The sequence below is a fragment of the Herpailurus yagouaroundi genome, unplaced genomic scaffold (genome assembly GCF_014898765.1).
Source record: "Herpailurus yagouaroundi ecotype Mexico unplaced genomic scaffold, PumYag 28, whole genome shotgun sequence".
In the NCBI taxonomy this organism is placed as follows: domain Eukaryota; kingdom Metazoa; phylum Chordata; class Mammalia; order Carnivora; family Felidae; genus Herpailurus; species Herpailurus yagouaroundi.
The window spans coordinates 155,361,544-155,383,937 of record NW_024412376.1 but is presented as its reverse complement, the minus strand read 5'-3'; the positions used below and the strand labels follow the sequence as shown (position 1 = coordinate 155,383,937).

Below are 22,394 nucleotides of genomic sequence, written 5' to 3'. Positions count from 1 at the left end.
TCCTTGAAGCACACTTCAGTTGGTGGATCCCTGCTACCACCCTGTGCCCGAAGCTAAAATCAAAGATCCAGCTAAAATTAGGATCAGACACTGGTATAACATTAAGGATGGTTTTGTAACTCATCTTGTGCTTCTAAGTTCTCAGAGTTGCATTCAACCATGTGTGGGTTTTTTTTTTTTTACAATAAAAATTTTAAATCCTCTTATTTATATTTTTAAATACCTTTCTTTCTTTCTTCCTTCCTGAGCCAAAGTCAAGAGTCCCACCGATGTTTAACCAACTGAGCCACCCAGAAACCCCTAAAACCCTTTCAAAAAAAGGAAAATGATGGGGGCATCTGGGTGGCTCAGGCAGTTAAGTTTCCGACTTTGGCTCAGGTCATGATGTCACGGTTTGTGGATTTGAGTCCAGAGCCTGGAGCCTGCTTCAGATTCTGCGTCTCCCTCTCTCTATGCCCCTTCCCTGATCGTGTTCTGTCTCTTTCTGAAAAATAAATAAACATTAATTTTTTTTTTTTTTTTTTAGAAAAAGGAAAATGATGTTAAAATATTGAACACTATTCACAAAGCTCCTGTTTTCAAAAATAGCATTTGGGCTAACTGACGTATTACACTCCTGGGCCAGACAGAAGTTCAAAAAAGTTCCCCAAGAGGATATGAATAAAAATAACTCGATAGGACCACCTTCACTACTTGGACCTGTTGGAGTAAAACCACACTCCTCTTCCTAGCTCCCGGGGATTCCTTGGAGCCCCGCCTCCGTACCCGCCCCTAGTGGTACGCCATTACCGCGACTCCGCCCCTCTCTCGCGCTCTCGTCGGAGAGCTGGCACGCCCCCGAGCCCTCGCCACGCCCTAGCGTCCGTCCCATCACCGTCCAGTCTGATGGTGCGTGCCTGCGCGCTCCGCCCCCTGGCATCTGCCCTGTCCCACGCCAGGCGCAAGCACGCTCGGTCCCGCCCAAGCTCGGGCACGCGCAAGCCGGCCGCACCCAAAAGCCGCGCCCCTGGTGACCTTGTGCCCCGTTTCAGACTCCAGTCCCGCACGCTCTCTGGCACCTGCCCCGCCCCCTGGGCGCGCGCCCGCCGTTCCCGAAAGCCCCACCCCCCCGGCACGCGCCCGTCCTCCCAGAGCGCCACGTGCTCGCTGGAGGGCGGTGCTGGGGCCGAGCCGGGAAGATGTTCTTGCTGCCCCTTCCGGCTGCTGGGCGAGTTGTCGTCCGACGTCTGGGCGTGAATCGTGTCTGGGGACGGGGTTTCGCTGCCGCAGACATGACGAAGGTGAGAGGCCGCCGCGGGAGTCCTGCGCGGGGCGACCGGAGCTTCGGGGCGGGTCGAGACCGCGGTGTCCGGGCTTCTGCGCCAAGTTGCCGAAACCGGTTCAAAAGTTCACTGTCTTTGCCGAGCTGGGCTCTGGCAGGGGCGGGCGGCTTTGGGCTGCCCATCCCCCGAGCATTCAGCGGTGCGCTCCCTTCCTTCTTTTGCTTGGGGGAGTGTTAGGATCCGAGCTCTGGCCGAGAGAGAGTGATAGCTGTAGCTACCGTGTCCTGATGCATTGTCTTGTTTAGTCCTCGCTGTGCCCCAGGAAGGGATGGTGCCAGTGTGGCTGTCACCGTAGCTAGGACGAAGCTCACGTTTCGTGAGGTGCAGCGCAGCGTCCTCTAAGGTTCCAGAGGCGGCCCCTCGGGCCCCACTCCCACCAGCTCCCACCGCCTGCTGAAGTGGAAGACCAGGAAAACAGGTCCACCGGGAGCAAATTGTCTGAAAGAGTTTCTAGAGGGAAAATAGTGTCTCTCTAGGGAAAAGGGCTTTGCACAGACACCTATATCTTCGTGAAATCAAAAGAAGAGCGTCTTGGCGGGAGAAAAGCCTTTTCCATCCAATTGATTAAAAAAAAAAAAAAAACAACTTACGAAGGTCACTATTGCGGTGAGGATCTGGAAGGGGGATGGTTCGGTGAAAGGAGCACAGACTTGGGAGTCATGCTTGAGAACCAGAAAGAATGACCCTGGTGAGGAATATTCTAGATGCTACTTGAGCTCAGGCCTCCCTCTGTGTGGCAGGTGGACCAGATACTTTATCCCGTGTTCTTTCCAATACTGTGCAACATCCTATCCAGACAGCAGCTGGCTCCTGTCTCCTCAGTTCCTCATTGGTTTCACCAAATACTGGGCAGTGGGCAGTCTTAGGAAGATTAGAAGCCGGGAAAGCTATGCCAAGGAAGCGGTGTTTTTGTTTGATAGAAAAGAGAAAGGATGCTGTTTGGTCCAAGTACCAGTGTGATTTTGTGGCAAAGATGAAGGACTGTCAGAGAAGGTAATTAGGATTCTTGCTCAGTTCTGTTATTGCACATGGGCTAGTATTACTGCACCAGGTTTCTGTCTCCTGGTCTGTGGGAAGAAGAGTACATGTCCTTTCTACCTCACAGAGTTGCTGTAAGGCAGAAAACATTTTAAAGTCAAAAATTGTCTTGCAAAGGCAAATAGTGATTCCTAGGGTGACTTCCTTATTTCAGTTGTTGGAGACTTGACGGGTAAGCTGCCTAAGTACTGGGCACAGTGCTCTGCTCCTGCCCCTCCTGCCTCTCTGAAGATGCCTCCTTTTTCTTTTCTTCTCTTTCAGCCTATGAGTTGGCCAGAGTGCTTATTTGTATTGGCAGGTGCAGCCATTGGCTTTGCTGTGATCGTGTCCCAGGATACCTGAGATTTGCATTTGAAGATTGTGGGGAAGGGAAAACTTCCCTCTACTTGGCTGGGTTCTGTGGCTGGACCTGGCAATTAAACGGACATATGACAGATTAACAGGGAAAAGCGAACAAAATTTTTTTGATGATTTTACACGTACATGGGAATTTTCAAAAGGAAAATGAAGACCCAAAGTGCCTGAGGCCTAAAAGCTTACATACCTTTTTCAACAGTGAGAAGTTGTGGGGGTGTGACAAGACAAAGGGGCTTGGGCTGGGGCAGTAAGCTATGTAACTGACTAGGAAGTATATGGGGGAAATTAATGGAAGATAAGGGTGATTTTAGTAGGTTTGTTTGTGTAGGTCCATTTTAATGTCAACTCCCAGTTTCTGGTGATAAGAATGTTCTCTTCTCAGTACAGGCAAGTACCTTTCTTATGGGAAATTTTTTGCCCTGCTTTTAGGTGGAAAGTGGGATGTCAGAGAGCCTTTCCTGCACCTGCTTTTTATTCATGTGTCTTTAGCTCAAAATAATCAATATGCCCAAGTGACGTATTTTGGGGTGGCCTGTTCTGAACCCCTTTTGAGGCCTAACTTGGTTAAAAAATGAATTTGTTTTCTTAAAACAAATTCTCAAAACACCTTTCTGCCCTTCTTTATTTGGAAGTAAAAAAGGAAACGCTTTATTTGGTGAAAGTCATTTGTTGGCAGAGACCAGGAAGACCCAGGACAGGTAGTACTTACAGCCTTGCTTTGGCAGGAATTTGAAACTTTTAGGCAGGATGTGAGTGTAGCGGACTGCCCAGCACCTGCTTCTTTTTCAGCTTTGTCCTTGAGGGGAATGCAGTTTGGGTGGAATTATTTGCTGCTTCTGGAATGTGGGGACCTTTGAGTCTCCCTAAGGGATCTACTGTAATTATATTCTATTTTTTTTTTTTTCCCGGCTTATTCTTTCTCAGGGTCTTGTTTTAGGAATCTATAGCAAAGAAAAAGAAGACGATGTGCCGCAGTTTACAAGTGCAGGAGAGAATTTCGATAAATTAGTGTCTGGAAAGTTGAGGGAAGTTTTGAACATGTAAGTATTCACCTATGGGTTCTGGTTTTTAAAACGCCCTGAAATCGAAAGAGAATTTTTTTTTAATGCTTTGTTAGTAGATACAAATGAACGGAAGTAAGTTGGCTGCTATCTTCTCAGTAGAAGTGAAAGTATTCATGCCTGGAATGCACTTTGGTACTTTGCCTTTTAGTAGGGGTGGGTGTACAATTCTGGGAAGTCATGCTACTTCAGATCACAAACATGTTATGAGAGACTGACCCAGAAGGATCTGGAAAGTACCAGATTTCCTTAGCTCACTTTCTTCCTACCCATCTGTTTTCCCACCAGCCTGTCTGCCTCCTCTAATGCCCCTTCACTTATGGGGGACAGTGTCCCTGGACTAGTTCAAAACTGCTTGAGGGTGTCACTCCTTTCTTGGCGTGCCTTGAGTTTCAGGAGCTTCTCAGAGTCTCAAAGTGAATCACCTGGGGTTATAGTTGGACTACAGATTCTAAGTCAATAAGTCTGGGTGGGGCCTATAGTTGGAGCACTTTTGGTTTAGCTACAGTTTAAAGAAGGTAGGGAAACATTGGAGTTTCTAAGTCCTCTGAGCTGCGGGCCACTTTTGGCAGAAAGAGAAGTGTTAACATAAAGCCACTGCAAGTACATACTATGTGGGGTATAGATCAACCTACTAGAATCTAATAGATGTAATCTGATAATCATAGTAATTGTCTCATCACCAGGCAACAGAACTTGTGTCCCTTCTCAATGACCAGTCCTTCACTAGTAGACCACCTTCTCAAATGCTGTGATTAAGTCAGTAATGCAAAAGCCAGCCTGACAAAGTATAGTTCAACCTGGCCTTCCTGACCGATAACTACCAGCTGTGGGACCAGGGCATCCAGCCCTCTAGCTATAAGGCTTTGCCATCTGCTTCGTTTTGAAATTGAACTGTATCCCATCTGTATATAACCCCCCCCACCCACCCCAACAGTCTCCAGGCTGAACACCACAGTCAGGTCAACCATGATGAAGATGGGGGATTCAGGCTCGCCTTCATCTGGGGCTCCGCTCTCCTCTGTAGCCACACATTACCCATCCATGCTGTTGCTTTCTGCAGTTGTTTTCATATAAATTTGTATGAACTGTAATGTGGAAGTTTGCTGAATAATTTTTGAGCTAGAATTAGAAGTGCTGCAGCTGAAAAATCAGACCTGTGAGAATTCTGTATGTTGATAAAAGCATAAATGCAGCAAACTCACGGAAGCAGCAGAGTATTATAATAAACCTAAAGGTGTGAATATGTCACTGCCCAAAGGAGCAGAGCAAACTAGATTTTAAAACCTGTTTTCCTCTTGTTTTAGATCTGGACCTCCTCTGAAGGCAGGCAAAACCCGAACCTTTTATGGTCTGCATGAGGTATGAGATAAAGATTAGGTTCATTTGGCAAAGCCTCAGTGAGCACCCTCCTGAGTGCCAAGTATGGGGACTGTGTAGTCATGGAGAAAATTTCCTATCAGATTGTTTGCATGCTTTTGTCACCGTATTAAGCCATAAATACTAGTTAGATTTGACAGGCAGTTTGCGGCCAAATAGCACAGCATCTCCTGCATTCCTCAGTCTATCGACTTTCTTTATTCAATTGCCATAGAATTTCTGTACTCAAATTACATAGAATTATTTGCAGGATTATCTTCACTCTACCTTTTAAATACACAAGTGATAAAATTTTACCAAGATACAGGGTAAAAAAAACCCAAAATAACCGAATTACACAGTGAAGTTCCTGTGCTGAGGCGAAGGTAGTTGTGTGGGAGCTCATGTACCATTCCTGCTTGAAAAGGATGTTTTAAAGACAGGAAGTGGTTGATTTTGTGTGTGTGCCGAACAGGACTTCCCGAGCGTGGTGGTGGTCGGCCTCGGCAGAAAGACAGCTGGAATTGATGAGCAGGAAAACTGGCATGAAGGCAAAGAAAACATCAGAGCTGCTGTGGCAGGTCATTACCGTTGTGAAGTGTAAGGTTGATGGAGAGTCTTGAGGATGTCGTCTTTAAATTCTCTCTTCCCCTCATTTTATCCTCTTAATCACCACCTGACTGCGGTCACAGAAAACCCTCATCTGAGTAAATATTCAGTTTCTCTTACACCGTATGCCTGGCCTTATGTTGTCTACAGAAGGTTAGCTTATGGAGTTTTAGTTTGGGTATTTCCATAGCTTGTGTTTGGAGCTTTCAGACCATTTATTCACTCGTGTAGTAGGACCTTAGAGCTCGATTTTACCAGAAAGTTACAGTGGATTTTCTGCTTTTTGTAATACAAACCTGATGTTGCCCAACTTCTAAATGATGTGGATTCCTCTTTTTTACCAGTCAGAGAAAAGGGCTGCAAAGTGCAGGGTGCTTGTTTATTACTGCTTACCAAAGGTAGGTGCCTGTCCCACTTGGCCGTGTGCGTGGTTTACAAGTTGAGGAAGACGCAGCTGAGTCACTGCAAAGCTGAGCAGCAGAGTGAGGCCTTTACCACAGAGACTGTGGTTAAAGACGCTTTGAAGACATCGCTGAGGCGGTGGCAATTAGCTTGATTGATCTTTGGCTCTGTGTATTTCATCTGTGCTTGCTAAATCTACTTTCAAAGTTCACGGGGAGTGATTCGTTCATAACTTTTATTTGCAACTTTTTGCTGACCTGATCTTAATAAAGTGCTGTGTTACTAATGTACTTGACTCAGTTCTTTGCTATTGCTAATCTGGCAAGCTCTTCTCTTGGTGACTGGGAAGCTTCATCAGGAGATTGTAGTGTTTCTGAAGTAATATGGTGACAGCAGCCACTTCTGATGGCCCACTCTTCCAGGAGCTAGATGAGTCCTTTTATCTGTGAGTCTGTCTTCCACAACCTGTGAGGCATGTACACCTCCTCACTTTACAGAAGGAGAAATGGAGGCTCAGAAAGGTCAAGTGTCAGCTGGGATTTGAACCCCAGTCCTCTTTTCTCAGCCCACAACCGTGCCTCTGCCTTTCGCTAGTGAGTCGCCTCTGACTGACTCCAGTTTTCCGGTTCCTCTGTCCTTCTGAAGCGGGGTGCAGGCAGATTCAGGACCTGGAGATCTCTTCGGTGGAGGTGGATCCCTGTGGAGATGCGCAGGCGGCTGCGGAAGGAGCAGTGCTCGGTCTCTATGAGTATGATGACCTGAAGCAGAAGAAGAAAGTAGTCGTATCGGCAAAGCTCCACGGAAGGTGATGGAACGAAGCCAGGCCCGGGGTTGCATTTCTTGACCTTCAGATAGTGGGACATTTGGATATGACCACATACGAGCTTTTTAGTACGGGCACTGCCACATGGCTTATCTGTGACCTCCCGCATCACCTTAGCCATTTTAAGAGTATGGTAACTGTCCATGTTCTGCTCCTGGCTTTCGCCATGTGCACATTTTGACCCATGGCTTCCCACTCCCTCCATGCTTGCTGGTTACTAGGAAGCCAGACCCGGTTAGCTCTCTGAAGAGGGAGGGAATAAGGTGACAGGTAGGTCCCAGCAGGTTTCTTTGTTTCTTTCTTTTTTAATGTTTATTCATTTATTTATTTTTGAGAAAGACAGCATGATCCAGGAAGGGGCAGAGAAGAGAGAGAGAGAGAGAGAGAGAGAATCCCAAGCAGGGTCCATGCTTTCAGTGCAGAGCCCAACGTGGGGCTTGAACTCACAAATCATGAGATCATGACCTGAGCTGAAGTCGGACACTTAACCAATTAAGCCACGAAGGTGCCCCCCAGTGGGTTTTTTTTTTATTTTATTTTTTTTCAACGTTTGTATTTATTTTTGGGACAGAGAGAGACAGAACATGAACGGGGGAGGGGCAGAGAGAGAGGGAGACACAGAATCGGAAACAGGTTCCAGGCTCCGATCCATCAGCCCAGAGCCTGACGCGGGGCTCGAACTCACGGACCGTGAGATCGTGACCTGGCTGAAGTCGGACGCTTAACCGACTGTGCCACCCAGGCGCCCCACCAGCAGGTTTTGATACAGTTTTCATTTAGCCAGCATCTGTAGGCACTGAGTTAAATTCCAGGATACACAGAGGAAGAGCTATGGTCCTTGCCCTTGTGGTCTAGCGGGGAGACTCATTTCTCAGCCGACTTAATGAGCACCTGCTATATTGCAGCCCTATCCTGGGGTCTGAGAGATAAAGCCTCTCTTGTTAGGAACAGACAGAGGTGAGACCTTCAAGAGGTGGGGCTGTGAGGACACAGCCCGGTGGTTGGCAGCTGTCATGGACTGGTTTGGAACGAGGGCCCCGTGACCAGGCAGTCGGGCTTTGAATCCTGGCTCCCCTGCCTGCTGGCTGAGTAACGTCAGTGAAGTGATTGAAGTCTCTGTTACACGTTCTTCGTTTGTTCAGTAGAGCTGTAATTCCAGCCTCCTAGGGCCTTTATGACGATGGAAAGACACTGTCAAGTGTGTGGCATGTGGTAAACCCTCCAAACTATGAGCTGTTTTATCTGTCTCTGTGCCACCTGTATTAGTTCCTGTTGTGCATAAGGAGATCTGGTGGGGGCGGGGGGTGGTGGTGGCTCCTGGTTGGCTCAATCAGTTAAGCATCTGACTCTTGACTTCAGCTCAGGTCATGATCTCATGGTTTGTGGGTCTGAGCCTCGGGTTGGGCTCTGCATTGATAGTGAGGAGCCTGCTTGAGATTCTCTCTCTCCCTCTATGTCCCTCACTCATGTGCACTAACTCTCTAAATAAATAAATAAATAAACAAACAAACTTAAAAAAAAAAAAAGGAAAGGAAGAAGAGCTGGGATCGTGAAACACATGCGCATGTCCTTTCTCTTCAAGCTGGTCATTGCCCTTTGGTGTGGTGGTGTTCAGAGCCCTGACCCAGGCACAGAGAAGGCAGAAAAACCTTCACATCCACTTCAGGACTTTGCAGTGTGCTTGCTGTCCAGTGAGCACTGGAGGCTGCATCATCCCTGATGCAGTGAAGGAGGACAACGTGGGCCTTTGGAAATGTGGAAACCTCCTCCATCAGTGTGTGTTAGAGTTAGGGCTTCAGAGACCCATCAGTCCACCCCTTGTTCATGCACATGAAATGCAAAATGCTTACCACCTCTGACTCAGCTCAGCAAGGGCTGTGTTTTCTAGCTCTTGTACGTTGCCCCCCCCCCCCCCCCCAGGTCAGAGCACAGAGAATGATCCAGGTCCCATGTGTCCGTTTTGCACCTGTAGTCTTTGTCTTTTGTTTTTATAGGGTGAGGGCCCTCCTAGTTGCGACACAGTTAGTGTCTCGATAGGCTGTCTCGTGGTGACCTTGTGCTTTCTTCTACCAGTGGGGACCAGGAGGCTTGGCAGAAGGGAGTCCTCTTTGCTTCTGGACAGAACTTGGCACGCCACCTGATGGAGACTCCAGCCAATGAGATGACGCCAACCAGATTTGCTGAAATTATTGAGAAGAATCTCAAGAGTGCTAGTAGTAAGACAGAGGTTCACGTCAGGTAATTCAGCGTCATGTCAGTTACCCCAAAAAGAAACCTTGTGCCCATTAGCAGGCACTCTTCATTTCCATCTCCCCACCCAGCCATCAGTTGGTGAACATTCGGGTGCTTCTCTACCTTTTGGATACCATGAATAATGCGGCTCTGAGCATTGATGTCCATGTTTTTGTATGAACATATGTTTTCATGTCTCTTAGGTGTGTGCCTAGGAGTTGAATTGTTGGATCAAATTGTAACCGTTTAGCTTTTTGATAATTTGTATATCTTGTTTTGGTGAATTTTTTCTATCTTTTTTTGACATAAGTAAAGAGCACAGCATGCCTAAGTTGGCATGAAATGAGAATCTCTGCCTTGTAGATTCCTAAATTGGGTACCAGAGCTGGTTCCTGGGCAGCCCTGTGTGGTCATCGTCAGCAGCTGGGCTGTGGGAGGTAAAAGCTACCCCTCCAGGTTCTGTTACCCTCTTGTGATCTCCCCATAACCCTGTAAGCAAAACAAGTCTGACCTTGGGGGAAATTTATGATTAAAATAAGTCAGTGGATATTTGCTTTACCTAGATAATTGTTTACTACCAGTGTTGTATCTCAGGGGAGCTTCCATTTAAAATATCTTCAGTACTTAGTTGTGACTGGAGTTCACGTTATTTGGGGAAATCCCTATGGTCTAGATAGAGTGAATAAAAATGTATAGTTTTTAGAAAATGCAGCACTTGATAAGATGCACTTGATAAGATAAAATCCAGAGCTTGATAAGATATTTGGAACAGTTAGCATATGTTTAATTTGTAGCAACATTTAGTCTCTCTAAAGGTGTCTTGGCAAAGACTGTTACTTTTTTGATCTGAGGAGACACCAGAGCTACTTTGTGTCAGCAGATAGTGACTGTGTGGTTACACACCAGTGAGGGTGCCTCCTGTGTGCCTGGGAATTGGGCACGCAAATGTGGATGGTGGTGGTCCTTGACCTCAAAGAAGTGAGGAGCTTATAGGAAGGAACAGGCAGGAAAATGGGGGTGTGCGGAGGATCCTGCCCAAGCAATAGTCAAGGAGGGTTCTGGGAAAGTTGAAAAGTTTGCCAATGAAAAGGGTGCCTAAGCAAAGTCTGGAGGTTCCTTGGAAATTAGCAGATGGAGAGAGTGGGGTGGGGCATTTCAGGTGCAGAAGCATGTGTTTGGTGGTCCCTTGGAAACTGCGGGGCTGGTAGCCCAGCCAAGGGGAGGTTCGGCCACAGAGGAGGTGGGTCAGGTCGGTATAATTCATTAAACTGAGGCAGCTGCATCTGACGGCTGTAGCGTGGATGGGTACGAATCAGAGAAATACAGACAGGACTTCCAGAAGGACAGGATTTTAACAAGGCATCAAGTACTGAGTTTGTGATTAAAAAATGCCCATGTTATACAGCCTTGCTGCTTTTGAAGTGGGTGTTGTTTTGTTTTTAATTGTCATCCTTCTGTCTTTATGTTCTTTTCTCTCTAGAGTCTGGCGGCCATCTCTCCATGACACAACCCTAGTTTAATAGTTTCTTTTTTTTTTTTATTTTTTTAACATTTATTTATTTTTGAGACACAGAGAGAGAGCATGAACAGGGGAGGGTCAGAGGAAGAGGGAGATGTAGAATCTGAAACAGGCTCCAGGCTCTGAGCTGTCAGCAGAGAGCCTGACACGGGGCTCGAACCCACAGACTGCGAGATCATGACCTGAGCCGAAGTCGGACGCTTAACCGACTGAGCCACCCAGGCGCCCCCCTAGTTTAATAGTTTTAACGAATGGGTAGTCAAGTGTGGGAGGAGCACTCCTTGGATATGGCTGTTTCTGCTTGGCCGGTAGGAGTGTAGGATTTCTCTCCTGGCCTAGTTACTGTGGCCAGAAATCAGTACAAAGCCCTTTGTATCCCTTGCCTACGAGGAATAGTGATATGGCGTCTGTTTTCTGGTTGGCACCACCATTAGATCATCCCCAGCGATCCCGTGTTTGTTAAATAATTACTAGTTTTCCCATTTCAAGCAGACATCTCAAACTGCAGTTGAAACCGTGAGAAATGGTGTCACAACATTGAAAAGATCAAATTCCAGCAATTCTAAAAAAGCAAAGAAAGGCGATACTTTAGTTCACTCATTGAAGTGTAGCTTTATGAGGGTTTTTCTTTGTTGTTTTCTTTTATTGGTTAGGTTTTTTTGTTCTTTTTTTGTGTGTGTGTGTCATTTTAGAAATACAAAAAATAAAGCAGTGGACCCTGTAACTGTTTTTAAGCACCATTTGTGGTTTCAGAGCCTCGCTAACTTTATCTTGCATTCAAACTTTGGATATGTGTGAGCAGATGAGGGGGAGCAAATCAAGTAATAAGCACTTACTGAGTCTGTACTGTTATCCGACATTGTATTACGCACCATGGATGAGCTCTCAGTAATTCTATAGTTAATCTTCTGACAGATACATCTTTGACCTCATTTAATAGTTGAGGAAACGCTTAGAATCAAGTGACTGGCTCAAGAACATGCAGAAAGCAATTAGGAAGTGATCATTGAAGCATTATGTCGCACATTTTAGGAGTTTTACACGCAGATGAGCTTTTTCTAAGCTACTTTGAAATAGAGCTAACCGTAAGTGTGTTGACTTTTCACCTTTTCTGTCCTGTAGACCCAAATCTTGGATTGAGGAACAGGAAATGGGATCGTTCCTAAGTGTGGCCAAAGGATCCGATGAGCCTCCAGTCTTCTTGGAAATTCACTACAGAGGCAGCCCCAATGCAGGCGAAGCGCCGCTGGTGTTTGTTGGGAAGGGAATTACCTTTGACAGGTACCTCTTTACGCATCTTTGCTTTGTATTTTGGTGAATGCTTTGTGTGGACTTGTATTGTTTATGTAAAGTTTGCTTCAAAAGCACAGTGTTTAGTCAAATCTTACGTTACTTTAAATGTATTACTGTGTGTCAGAGACTCTGTTAGGCACTTTACATATGTCACCCCTGGTCTATCCTCTAGGAGTTAGGCAGACATTCTATAGATAAGGAAACCCCGAGTTGGAGAGATGAAATAATTTGCTCAGAGCCCCATAACTAATACCTAGTGTTGGAAGTCAAACTTGGGTCTGTCTTTAAAATGACTTGATCTTTCCACCATACACTTTGATTCTCCGTGTGGATGTTAAAGATCCCTGGTGTGGATGCAGGGATGCAGCTGTTTGGATCATACAGCCTCCTGTCTGCCCTGTTTCACGTTGCTTTGTTTAGCTGACCAGCCTGGCTTCCATTAATCCTGTTAAGCCTTAAGTATTCCTTAGAATTGGAAACTGATTATTTCAAGCAAGCAGAAACTGAGGTGGAGAAGATGGTATGGGTATTTCCGGAGGAAGCGTTGGCTGCTGAATACTAGTTCAGAGATGCCAATTAAGTGTGAGAGTTACATTGGGGCGCCTGGGTGGCGCAGTCGGTTAAGCGTCCGACTTCAGCCAGGTCATGATCTCGCGGTCCGTGAGTTTGAACCCTGCGTCAGGCTCTGGGCTGATGGCTCGGAGCCTGGAGCCTGTTTCCGATCCTGTGTCTCCCTCTCTCTCTGCCCCTCCCCCGTTCATGCTCTGTCTCTCTCTGTCCCAAAAAAAAAATAAACGTTGAAAAAAAAAAAAATTTTAAGTGTGAGAGTTAAAAAGGATTACTTGGCCAAAGGTTGCGGTGGATAAAACACGTGAGATTTTCGTTTTGTTTTGTTTTAACTACGGGACTTCTCAGGGCACAGGATGTAGCATTTTCTAAATTCCCTTCGGTGGGAATTTATTTCTCATGGGACTCATGGTCCCTGGAAACTACTTTGGAAAATGCTGCTACGTGTCCATTAAATCTGGGTGTCTCCAGTACACGTGCACACCCATTCAGAGACTCTGGTACGTGAATGGAGTGTCCTTACAGGAGTGTGCTGGGCACGGTGACGCCCGTCCTGGGCAGAGCTGGCCGCCAGCAGAGTCTTCCTGATGTTAGCCTCCTGTGTCTTCCGCCCACAGGTCCACCTCCTCTCCTTTGAAGCATTGGGCTCCAAACGATCCTCAGTAAAAGATTCAAGCTCATACTATTCAAAATATGCACATTGATTTTTCAGTTTCATTCATATGCTATTGTCACTTAAGTGTTTATTCTAAAACACTATGGCAAGGAAAAATTAGAGCACAAAAATGGTGCTGTGTTTAATGGTCTTGCCAATTGTGATGATTTTATATTGTCTTGGGCTCATATCTCAATGCAGCGTTAACGTTCAGTGTGAAGTTTATTGTTAATTCAATTCCATACTTGAGTGTTTGCTGTGAGAATTTTGAGCAAGGAGACCTTGTAAAGTAGAAAGCTTCCTCGCAGGAGTGACAGGCTCACATAAAGATGGGAAGGGAAGGAGAGGGTAATGCAGCAGGGAGTCGGGCAGGGGAAGGAAGGACGTTGGAGGCTGTAAGGCAGGAAGGACGAGGGAGCCCCTGGAGCTGAAAGAGCACCTACAGCAGAGCCTCACAGGGAAGAGGACGCAGTGGCTGGAGAGGTTGGTGGAGCCGGGTCCTTCTGGGACCGGTGGCATTTTGGACTTGGCTCTAAGAACAGTATGAAGTAACTGAAGGGTTTCTAGCCAAGGCAAAGGATGACGTGGGATTTATGTATGTAGTGAAATTCATCCTTGAAGTATTCAGTTCGAGGAGTTTAACAAATATGCATAGCCCTGCACCAGCCTCCGCTCCTGTGAAAACAGAGTCCTTCCATTACCCCAGACACCAGCCTGGTGCATTTTGCAGGTGTCCCTTTCCCACCCCTGCCTCAGGCCACCAGTCATCTTTGTGTGGCTGTGGATGAGTGTTTCTTGTTCTAGAAATTCATTCTCATGGGATCTCTTAAGTCTTCTTACTTCTTTTCTTCTTTTCTTTTAAGCCTGCTTTCTTTCTGCATCATGTCTGTGACATTCACTCATGTTGGCCACATCAGTAATTGGTTGCCTTTTATCACTGGGCTGTATTCCGTTATATGGGAACACCAAAGTATATTCATTGTAACTGCGTGTTTCACTATACACAGTGACCGAACTTCTCCACAGTGGTTGTGCCATTTTGCATTCCTGCACACAGATCCAGCTGTGGGGCGTCCTCCCCAGCCTCTGATACTGTCATTCTTGGATTCTAGCTCTTCCTGGGGATGTGTGGCATAGCCCGGAGGTTCATTTTGAGTGTGATTAGTTCCCTAATGACTAATGGTGTTTAGCATTCTCACTGCGAGTATTGGCTGTTGGTATATCTTTAGTGAAGTGTCCAAATCTTTCGCCTTTTTTTTTAATAGGACTGATGGTCATGCTGAGTTAGAAGTTTTTAAAACTATACATTGTATACATTGTTGTATTCTAGATAATAAACCCTTTGTGGGGTCAGTATTTGAAAGTATCTTTTTTTCCCCCACTCTCAGGCTTGCCTTTTCATTTTTTTAAGTGACCTACCTCTTTTGAGGAGCCGTTTTAATTTTGATGAAGTGTAATGTATCAGTTTTTACTTTTATACTTCATGCTTTTGTTACCCTGTTTAAGAAATTATTGCCAATGCCCAGGTCTGTGTTTTCTTTTCTAAGTGTTACGGTTTTAGCATTTAAGACTGTGATCCATTTTGAAATTTTGCATATGCTGTGAAAAGCATGGTGGTTTTTTTTTTTCTTTCCATATGGATGTCTTTTTGTTGCAAACCTGTCTCTTTGAAAGACTGTCCTTTCTCCATTGAACTACCTTGCACTGTTGTTAAATCAGTTGACCATATAATTACGGGTCTAACTCTGGCCTCTTTGTCATTTTCCCAGGACCTTGCAACCAAGTGTCTAATGAGTACAGCTCTGTCTTGAAATGTTGTAACATGACCCTCCAGTTTTGCTCTTTTTCAAAATTCTTTTGGCTGCATCATTTGCATTTACATATCAACTTTAGAATCCACTTAGGATTTTTTATACACACACACACACACACACACACACACACACACACACACACACACAGAAAGCCTGCTGGGATGTTGGTTGAGATATTTTGTATTTTGGTAAGAATAGTCATTGTGTGGGTAATGAAATGAAGGGGGTAATAAGATTGACATAGGGAGACCTTAATATATAGGAGCTGCGGCAGACATCTCCATGACGTGATGATGTCCTCACCAGGGTGGATTCAATAGAAAAGAAATGGGTGGATTTGAGAGCAGTCTAACAGGTGAGCAGTGAGAACTGCTGGTCTTTGGTGGTTACTTTGAACTGTAGTCCTATGAATGGAAGGTGAGAAGGATGTGGCCAGTAGACAGAATGACCTCATGTACCAGTGTGTTTCCTTTGCCCCCATGGGGTGCTCCCTGGACTTCTTGGACCAACAGTGTATTTCTTTTCTTATTCTGAGCCAGTGGATCGTCTTTAATTCTAGGTGTAATTGACAGCCATCTAATTATCCAGAGCTTCTGAGACGAGTGAGAATTAGGACCTAATCTCTAAGGAAAGCAGACCTCAGTGCAGGGAATAGACTCTGGAACCGCCAGGTCAGGTCAGCAGCACATCTCAGAACTCACAGTGCAAGCCCCAGCTCCAGGCCCAGCCTGCAAAGCCTGTGGCTTCTGGACTCTTGCAGACTGGAAGCAGAAAAGTCACTAGGTAGTCAGAGAAGCCTGTTTGGGGCAGTAGTTTGGGTTTCTTGCCAACTGAAACCCATCTCGGCTCTCGGGTTTGAGCACTGTCTTTAAGGCTTCTGGGGAGCATCTTCCTCATGCCTCTGCCTGATTCAGGTTGTATTTTGCCATCAGCAGGATGGAGTGCACCTTAGGGGTGTCGTAAGGAATTGTCCTTGTGTCCTTCTGTGGCTTGCGAGGGATCCTCCCAGTCTTCTGAGCTTGTTGGCTTTTCTTAACAGTTTGTGACCCTCAGGTTCAATAAGTTGGCTGACTCACAAAATTTCCTGAAAAGACACGTCTATGTGGGTGTCAGGAGCTAATGAGCTAATACAGAGATGGGTTTGAACAGCACCCATTACATGACTTAGTAATGGCTCCACCGACACTGCTATGTCTCAATCAACAAGAAATAAAATGAGCCCGGACACCCATTTATGTTTTTATAAAGACTGTGATATCATCTTTTAAAATGTTAAGTCGTTCAGATTCTCAGTTTAGAAACTTGAATTTTCTTTGCCGGGTAGGTGATGCCTCAGCTTATATATTCTTTCTTAAAGGGACGTGAGCCGTCTCTTTTGCCACTGATACGGCTGCTGTCCTTTCCCCCCACAGTGGCGGCATTTCCATCAAGGCCTCTGCAAATATGGACCTCATGAGGGCTGACATGGGAGGAGCTGCCACCATCTGCTCAGCCATCGTCTCTGCTGCCAAGCTGAACCTACCCATTAACATCGTAGGTGAGGGGACAAGGGGCGTGTCCTGGAGAGTTCTGGAATCCAGTCAAATGGCAGAATGGGCAGCAAACATAGTTTCCTCTAACCTGAAAAAAATCAGGAAATGTGTTTGGTTTTTTTTAAGATTTAATTAATCAACTAATTTAGAGAGCAAGCGAGGGGGGGGCAGAGAGACAGGGAGAGAGAATCCCAAGTAGGCTTCATGCTCACCATGGAGCTCAAGGAGGGGCTCAGTCTCACGACCATGACATCATGACCTGAGCCAGTATCAAGAGTCGGCCGCCTAACTGACTGAGCTTAACCAACAGCTGCCCCAGGAAATGGTTTTTAAATAGCTTTTCCTCAAGCAGAAGCTGCTGGCTAAGTGTCTTCTTGCCTGAACTGGTGGAGTTAAATGTGGGCCGTAACTAGAATTGAGTTTTTGTACTTCTGCAGACAGTGGTTAGCAGTCAGGGGCACCCAATGTGGGGCTTGTGACTTAACTCCAGTGAAGACCGCTCAGCAGTCTGGGTGGAGAACACCTCCAGCTCATTCAGGGGTGGCCTCATTGGGCTTGTGGCCGATTACAAGGCATGAAATACAGAAAATGCCTGGGACACAAGAAGTGTTCCGTCCACAGCCACTCTTTGTGTCATTCAGGATGACAGACGCTGCTGGGGGCTCGCTGTGTCTCAGGAGTGTGGGGATGGCGGGGGAGGACTTAGGTTAACTGACCGCCTGGTGTCCCATCCGTGGTTTATACCAAGGGAAGGTGAACTTGGAAGTCAGGTCTGTTTCACATATGCCTCCTCCATCCTGCCAATATCCTAGTCCTATTTTGCTGAACTTTTGAAAGTAAGTTGCAGACATATGCCAGGTCACCCCTGAATGCTTCAGCGTCTGTCTGTCTCCTAAGAACAAGGACACCCTGTGCAACAACAACCATTATTTCCAGGAATTTGATACACAGTCCCCTAATTCAGACTTCCCAGTTGTCCACAGAAATGTTTATTTTGTGCACACAGGCACACACAAGTTTTTATTTTTGAAATTCACACATTGCATGTGGTTGCCATGTCTCCAATTTTTTTCTATTTTGGAATCTTTTCCTCCCCTTTTATTTTATTCTTTCATGACGTTGGCAGTTTTGAAGGGTCCAGGCTTGTCTTGTGATGGTCCACAATTTGGATTTATTTAGTTGCGTCTTCAGGATAGAATCAGATTAGACTCCTTGATAAGAACGCTACATGAGTGTGCACTTCCTGTTGCTGGTGCACATGATGTCATTTGGGTCACTGGTGATGCTAAATTTGATCACTTGTTTAAGGTGATGTCTCTGGCATACTTCTGATGGCCCACCAGTGGCCTCAGTCCTCGGGGGGGTGAGTTTGGACCCGGCACATTCCATGTTCATTCATATATGCTTTTCCAATAGGTTTGGCCCCTCTCTGTGAAAACATGCCCAGCGGTAAGGCCAACAAGCCTGGGGATGTCGTTAAAGCCAGGAACGGGAAGACCATACAGGTGTGTGAGTGGAAGACAGCCCTCCCCATTCGGGTGTTCTTAAAGGAATCCCCAGTGGCCACATAAACACACTTGAAGGGAAGCAGAGCGTGAGCTCCATTTAGAGGAGGGCGGTGTCTTTATTTAAGTGGCCTTCCATGCAGTTAGAAGTATTTTATGGAGAATTTTAAGAACATTTTCCCTGTCTTACTGTTCCTCCTCTGTGCTATATACACAAATTACAAGTCTGCAGCAGGCCCTGTAGAGCACAGCAAAGCAGGAAAGCGAGAGCTGTCTTTACCTGTGCCATGATTAGCTTTTTCCGTTTTGGTATTCAGGCGGGGCACACCGACCTGAATCATGGACTCTGCACTCCTGGTGATGTGGCAGCGGGTTCTCTGCTGGGGCACCTGCATGCATGCACGCACTGCCCATAATGCCTCGGCCTCTGTGTAAAAGTAGGGAATATAATATATATAAAGTTGCTTAAGTTGCAAAGAGTTCTGTCTGGAGATCCAGGCTGCCCTTTCACTGTAACTTTCTTAAACTCTTTAGCCTCTTTGTTTTCAGAAATCTTGAAATCTTCCTTTATCCTGTGAGAAACTTGTTGGTAAAATGGACCAGACATTTTCTATTTATTCTTGCTTTCAAAGCCATGAATGAGTGTTTGGTCATCAGCTCTGGTACAGGGCTTATGAAAGCATGTTTGCTCTTCAGATTAAATCTGTTCCTATTCTTTTTTTTTTTTTTTTTTTAATGTTTATTTTTGACAGAGAGAGACAGAGTGCCAGCAGGGGAGGGGCAGAAAGAGAGGGAGACACAATCCGAAGCAGGCTCCAGGCCCTGATCTGTCAGCACAGAGCCTGATGTGGGGCTCAAACTCACGAGCTGTGAGATCATGACCTGAGCCGAAGTTGGCCACTTAACCGATTGAGCCACCCAGGTGCCCCTAAATCCGTTCCTATTCTAATTGAAGTATGTTTTGATACTGAGTAACAGATGTTACACTGGCTTTTCTTACATTTAAGTTAAACAGTGTTGTATCCAGTTTTGATACTCATTGTTTGTGTTATCTTACCCTTTTTTTTTTGACCCTTCTCTTTGCAGATCGATAACACGGATGCAGAGGGGAGGCTCATACTGGCTGATGCACTTTGTTATGCGCACACCTTTAACCCAAAGGTCATCATCAATGCTGCCACCCTAACAGGTCAAACAGCCTGCTTTTCCTACCTTTGTTTGAGGAAAGCCGTATTTGTTGGCATAGGGCGTACACGTTAACTCAGGGTGTGATTTTGCTGAACGTGGGCTCGCTCCACTTGCATTCAGACCTCTTTCACCAGAGGAATCGTTCTGCAGCTTAAACTGGTTTAGACATTGGATTTGTGGTTTTAAAACATCTCAGGCTATATCTCTTAAAAAAAAGAAATAACAAGTGGGTTATATCAGCCCACCCAGAGTGACATCTAAAAATGACATGAGATGTTTGTGGTGTTATTGCTATTTGATACAGACCCGAAAAGGTTAGTGATAAATCCCCATATCAGTAGCTGTTTGCGTTAATCATAACGTATCCGATGCCAGCTGAGTTTTCTGAACTTCCTGTACTTGACGTTACAAAGAAACAAAAACCTTGGAGGGTGGGTAGGGAGGTCCTCATTTAACAGGCAGTGTGGTGCGAAGCGTAAGCTCCAAGGCTGGCTTTGGGCATCTCCCGCTTAACAGTCGTTCAGCCTTGGGCAAGTCACCTGACCCCCTAGAGCATCAGTACCTGGGACAAAGTGCATTTGCCTGGCAGATTGGGAGATAGGGAGTTTTTAGAAAGCCCAATACAGTGCCCACACGGGGCGGGCATTGGATGAAGGAAGGCTGGGACACCACTGTTGGGTAGAGTAACAAATTCATTCCCAAAGGGGTGACAGCAGACACTGCCTTGCTGCACAAAGCGAATGTTAGGAGTCTTTCATCCAGCAGTTCTCTTGCCGAGATTTGTTGTTTCTGCCTCTGTGAAGGTTAAAATTCAGACCATTTTTTCTCTTTCGGTTTTTATTCTTCTGATCATGTGAGCCTTTACTTTAGCAGAAATCAGTTCATGTTTTCCCTTTTATGTGACTGTAACAATACTGCATAGATTTATTTGCTGGGAGGCCTTTTTTTAAGCTAGCATTGTAGTATTTTTTTGTGGTCTTTTGTCTTTCTGTTTGATTTAGCAAACACGTGAGCTGAAGGGTGGAGGTGCTGAGGCTGGTGTTTGGGGGGTGGCAGTGAGGTGGGTGGTATAGTGCACCTTTCCTGTAAATGAGGAAGCACAGTCCCCCACCCCCACCCCTTTTTTTTTTGTCTAGTCTGGGGGTGAGAAAATTGGTCTCAGCTAACTAAGAGCAAGCTGATGGGTGAGCCTTTACACTGCCCAGATGTTGGCCCAACAGAAGCTCCCCACACGGTGACTGGCCCTTTCTGAGTTCCAGTAGCTGTGATCAAAGGGGACAGTAAGAAACACTTCCCAACCCCAGGTTCATGGTGGGAGGAGGTACATAGTCTTCAGAGATAAAGGACCTGATTTTGAAACTTGTCCTGCATCTTAACAACATGTGACTTTGAACAAGGCCTCAGTTGTCTCATCTGTAAAAGGGGTATAATAGCACCCCATTAACAGGAGGGGTTTCTGTGCAGATGAGGTGAGATGATAGAGGTTGATGTTACTGTCCTGCCAGACACTGAACCAATGATACTATCCTTGAAAAGGCAGGCCCGTGTCAGACCGTAGGAATGATGGCGTGTTTAGGGGATGACCATTCAGTCATGCTACCTGTTTTTATTTCATTTCATTTCATTTTTCTAGTGCAACTTTCTGATTTGGGATGGAGTAAGAGGGGTGACATCCTTGGAGCTTTGATGTTTCTATGAGACTATGACAGTTCTGGTAACTTGATCAGTTAGTACCTCAATAAACGGCTCCAAATGGGCCTTGGAAAAGAAAACAGAAAGTATGCCTCTGCTATTGGTAATTCTGAAATTGGTGATGGTACCAGTTCTGTAATTATGTAGAAAATAGATCATTTTCGGGGCGCCTGGGTGGCTCAGTCGGTTAAGCATACGACTTTGGCTCAGGTCATGATCTCATGGTTTGTGAGTTCAGGCCCCGTGTCGGGCTCTGTGCTGACAGCTGGGAGCCTGGAGCCTGCTTCGGATTCTGTGTCTCCCTCTCTCTCTGCCCCTCCCCTGCTTGTACTCTGTCTCTCTCAAAAATAAATGAACATTAAAATTTTTTTTTTAATTAAAAAAAAAGAAAATAGATCATTTTCTTTTTTTTAAGTTTTTTTTTTTTTTCAACGTTTATTTATTTTTGGGACAGAGAGAGACAGAGCATGAACGGGAGAGGGGCAGAGAGAGAGAGGGAGACTCAGAATCGGAAACAGGCTCCAGGCTCTGAGCCATCAGCCCAGAGCCCGACGCGGGGCTCGAACTCACGGACCGCGAGATCGTGACCTGGCTGAAGTCGGACGCTTAACCGACTGCGCCACCCAGGCGCCCCTGAAAATAGATCATTTTCTAAAGTAGGTAATGAAGTCAGCTTCAGAGCCTTGATTTCAGTTGGATCATATTAAATATCTATGTCTGTCACTTCCTATTCCTTTAGTAGAAGATATCACATTCTTATTTGAGGGTTGGGCATCTTGTTTGAGAACTGCTGCTTGAGCTGGGATCTGAAAGCGGAGGCACCACTGGGTGGAGGAGGGAAGGAAGGGCATCCCAGCGGAGGGCACCCTTCACCTAAGGGCTTGTGGGGGCAACGGTGAATGGGTCTGAGGAGAGCACAGTGCAGCTGGGGCAGGCACACAAGGCCGACATTCTAGGAGGTGCCAGACCCCGGCTCCACCTTGGCATGTTACTGGGTATGAAACTGGCGCCATCAGGGCTCATGCTGGCCGTGTGCAGAATGCACTGGAGAAGGGCGCGAGGTGACTGGCAGGCCAGCTAGGCGGTGAGCAGTGTGTACTTGCTGACTCTTGTGGATGTGTGAGTGTGTGTGTTAGGATGAATGTTGTTGTATCTGCAGGTGGCCTCAAAATAATCTGTTGAGCAGGAGGGGGTTAGGCGGGTGGGGGGTATAGATGAAACAAGCTTGCCCGTGAGTTGGTTACTATTGATGCTGGTTAATGGGTATCTGTGCATGTAAGGTACTAGTCTCTTTGTGTATATTTGGACATTTCTACGAGGTTTTTGTTTTTTGTTTTAAAGACCATTATTACTGTAGTCCAGGTGGTGGATAACAGTGGTAACAGTGGTGGAAGAGAGCAGCAGATAGGTTTGAGAGAGAGTTGGG

The 22,394-nt window shown here is 46.0% G+C and overlaps 1 protein-coding gene across 1 annotated transcript in view; it reads left to right on the top strand.

Annotated features, from left to right (window-relative positions):
- The first annotated feature begins 1,132 nt into the window (after positions 1 to 1,132).
- Positions 1,133 to 22,394, top strand: part of LAP3 (leucine aminopeptidase 3) — a 28,903-nt gene continuing 7,641 nt past the window's right edge. Inside the window, exons 1-10 of the mRNA XM_040487386.1 lie at positions 1,133 to 1,280; positions 3,642 to 3,757; positions 5,086 to 5,140; positions 5,613 to 5,718; positions 6,794 to 6,953; positions 9,045 to 9,209; positions 11,845 to 12,003; positions 16,464 to 16,588; positions 18,000 to 18,088; positions 19,175 to 19,277. Of these exons, the coding sequence (XP_040343320.1) occupies positions 1,179 to 1,280; positions 3,642 to 3,757; positions 5,086 to 5,140; positions 5,613 to 5,718; positions 6,794 to 6,953; positions 9,045 to 9,209; positions 11,845 to 12,003; positions 16,464 to 16,588; positions 18,000 to 18,088; positions 19,175 to 19,277 (1,180 nt within the window). The 5' untranslated portion in view covers positions 1,133 to 1,178. The remainder of the gene's footprint in view (positions 1,281 to 3,641; positions 3,758 to 5,085; positions 5,141 to 5,612; positions 5,719 to 6,793; positions 6,954 to 9,044; positions 9,210 to 11,844; positions 12,004 to 16,463; positions 16,589 to 17,999; positions 18,089 to 19,174; positions 19,278 to 22,394) is intronic.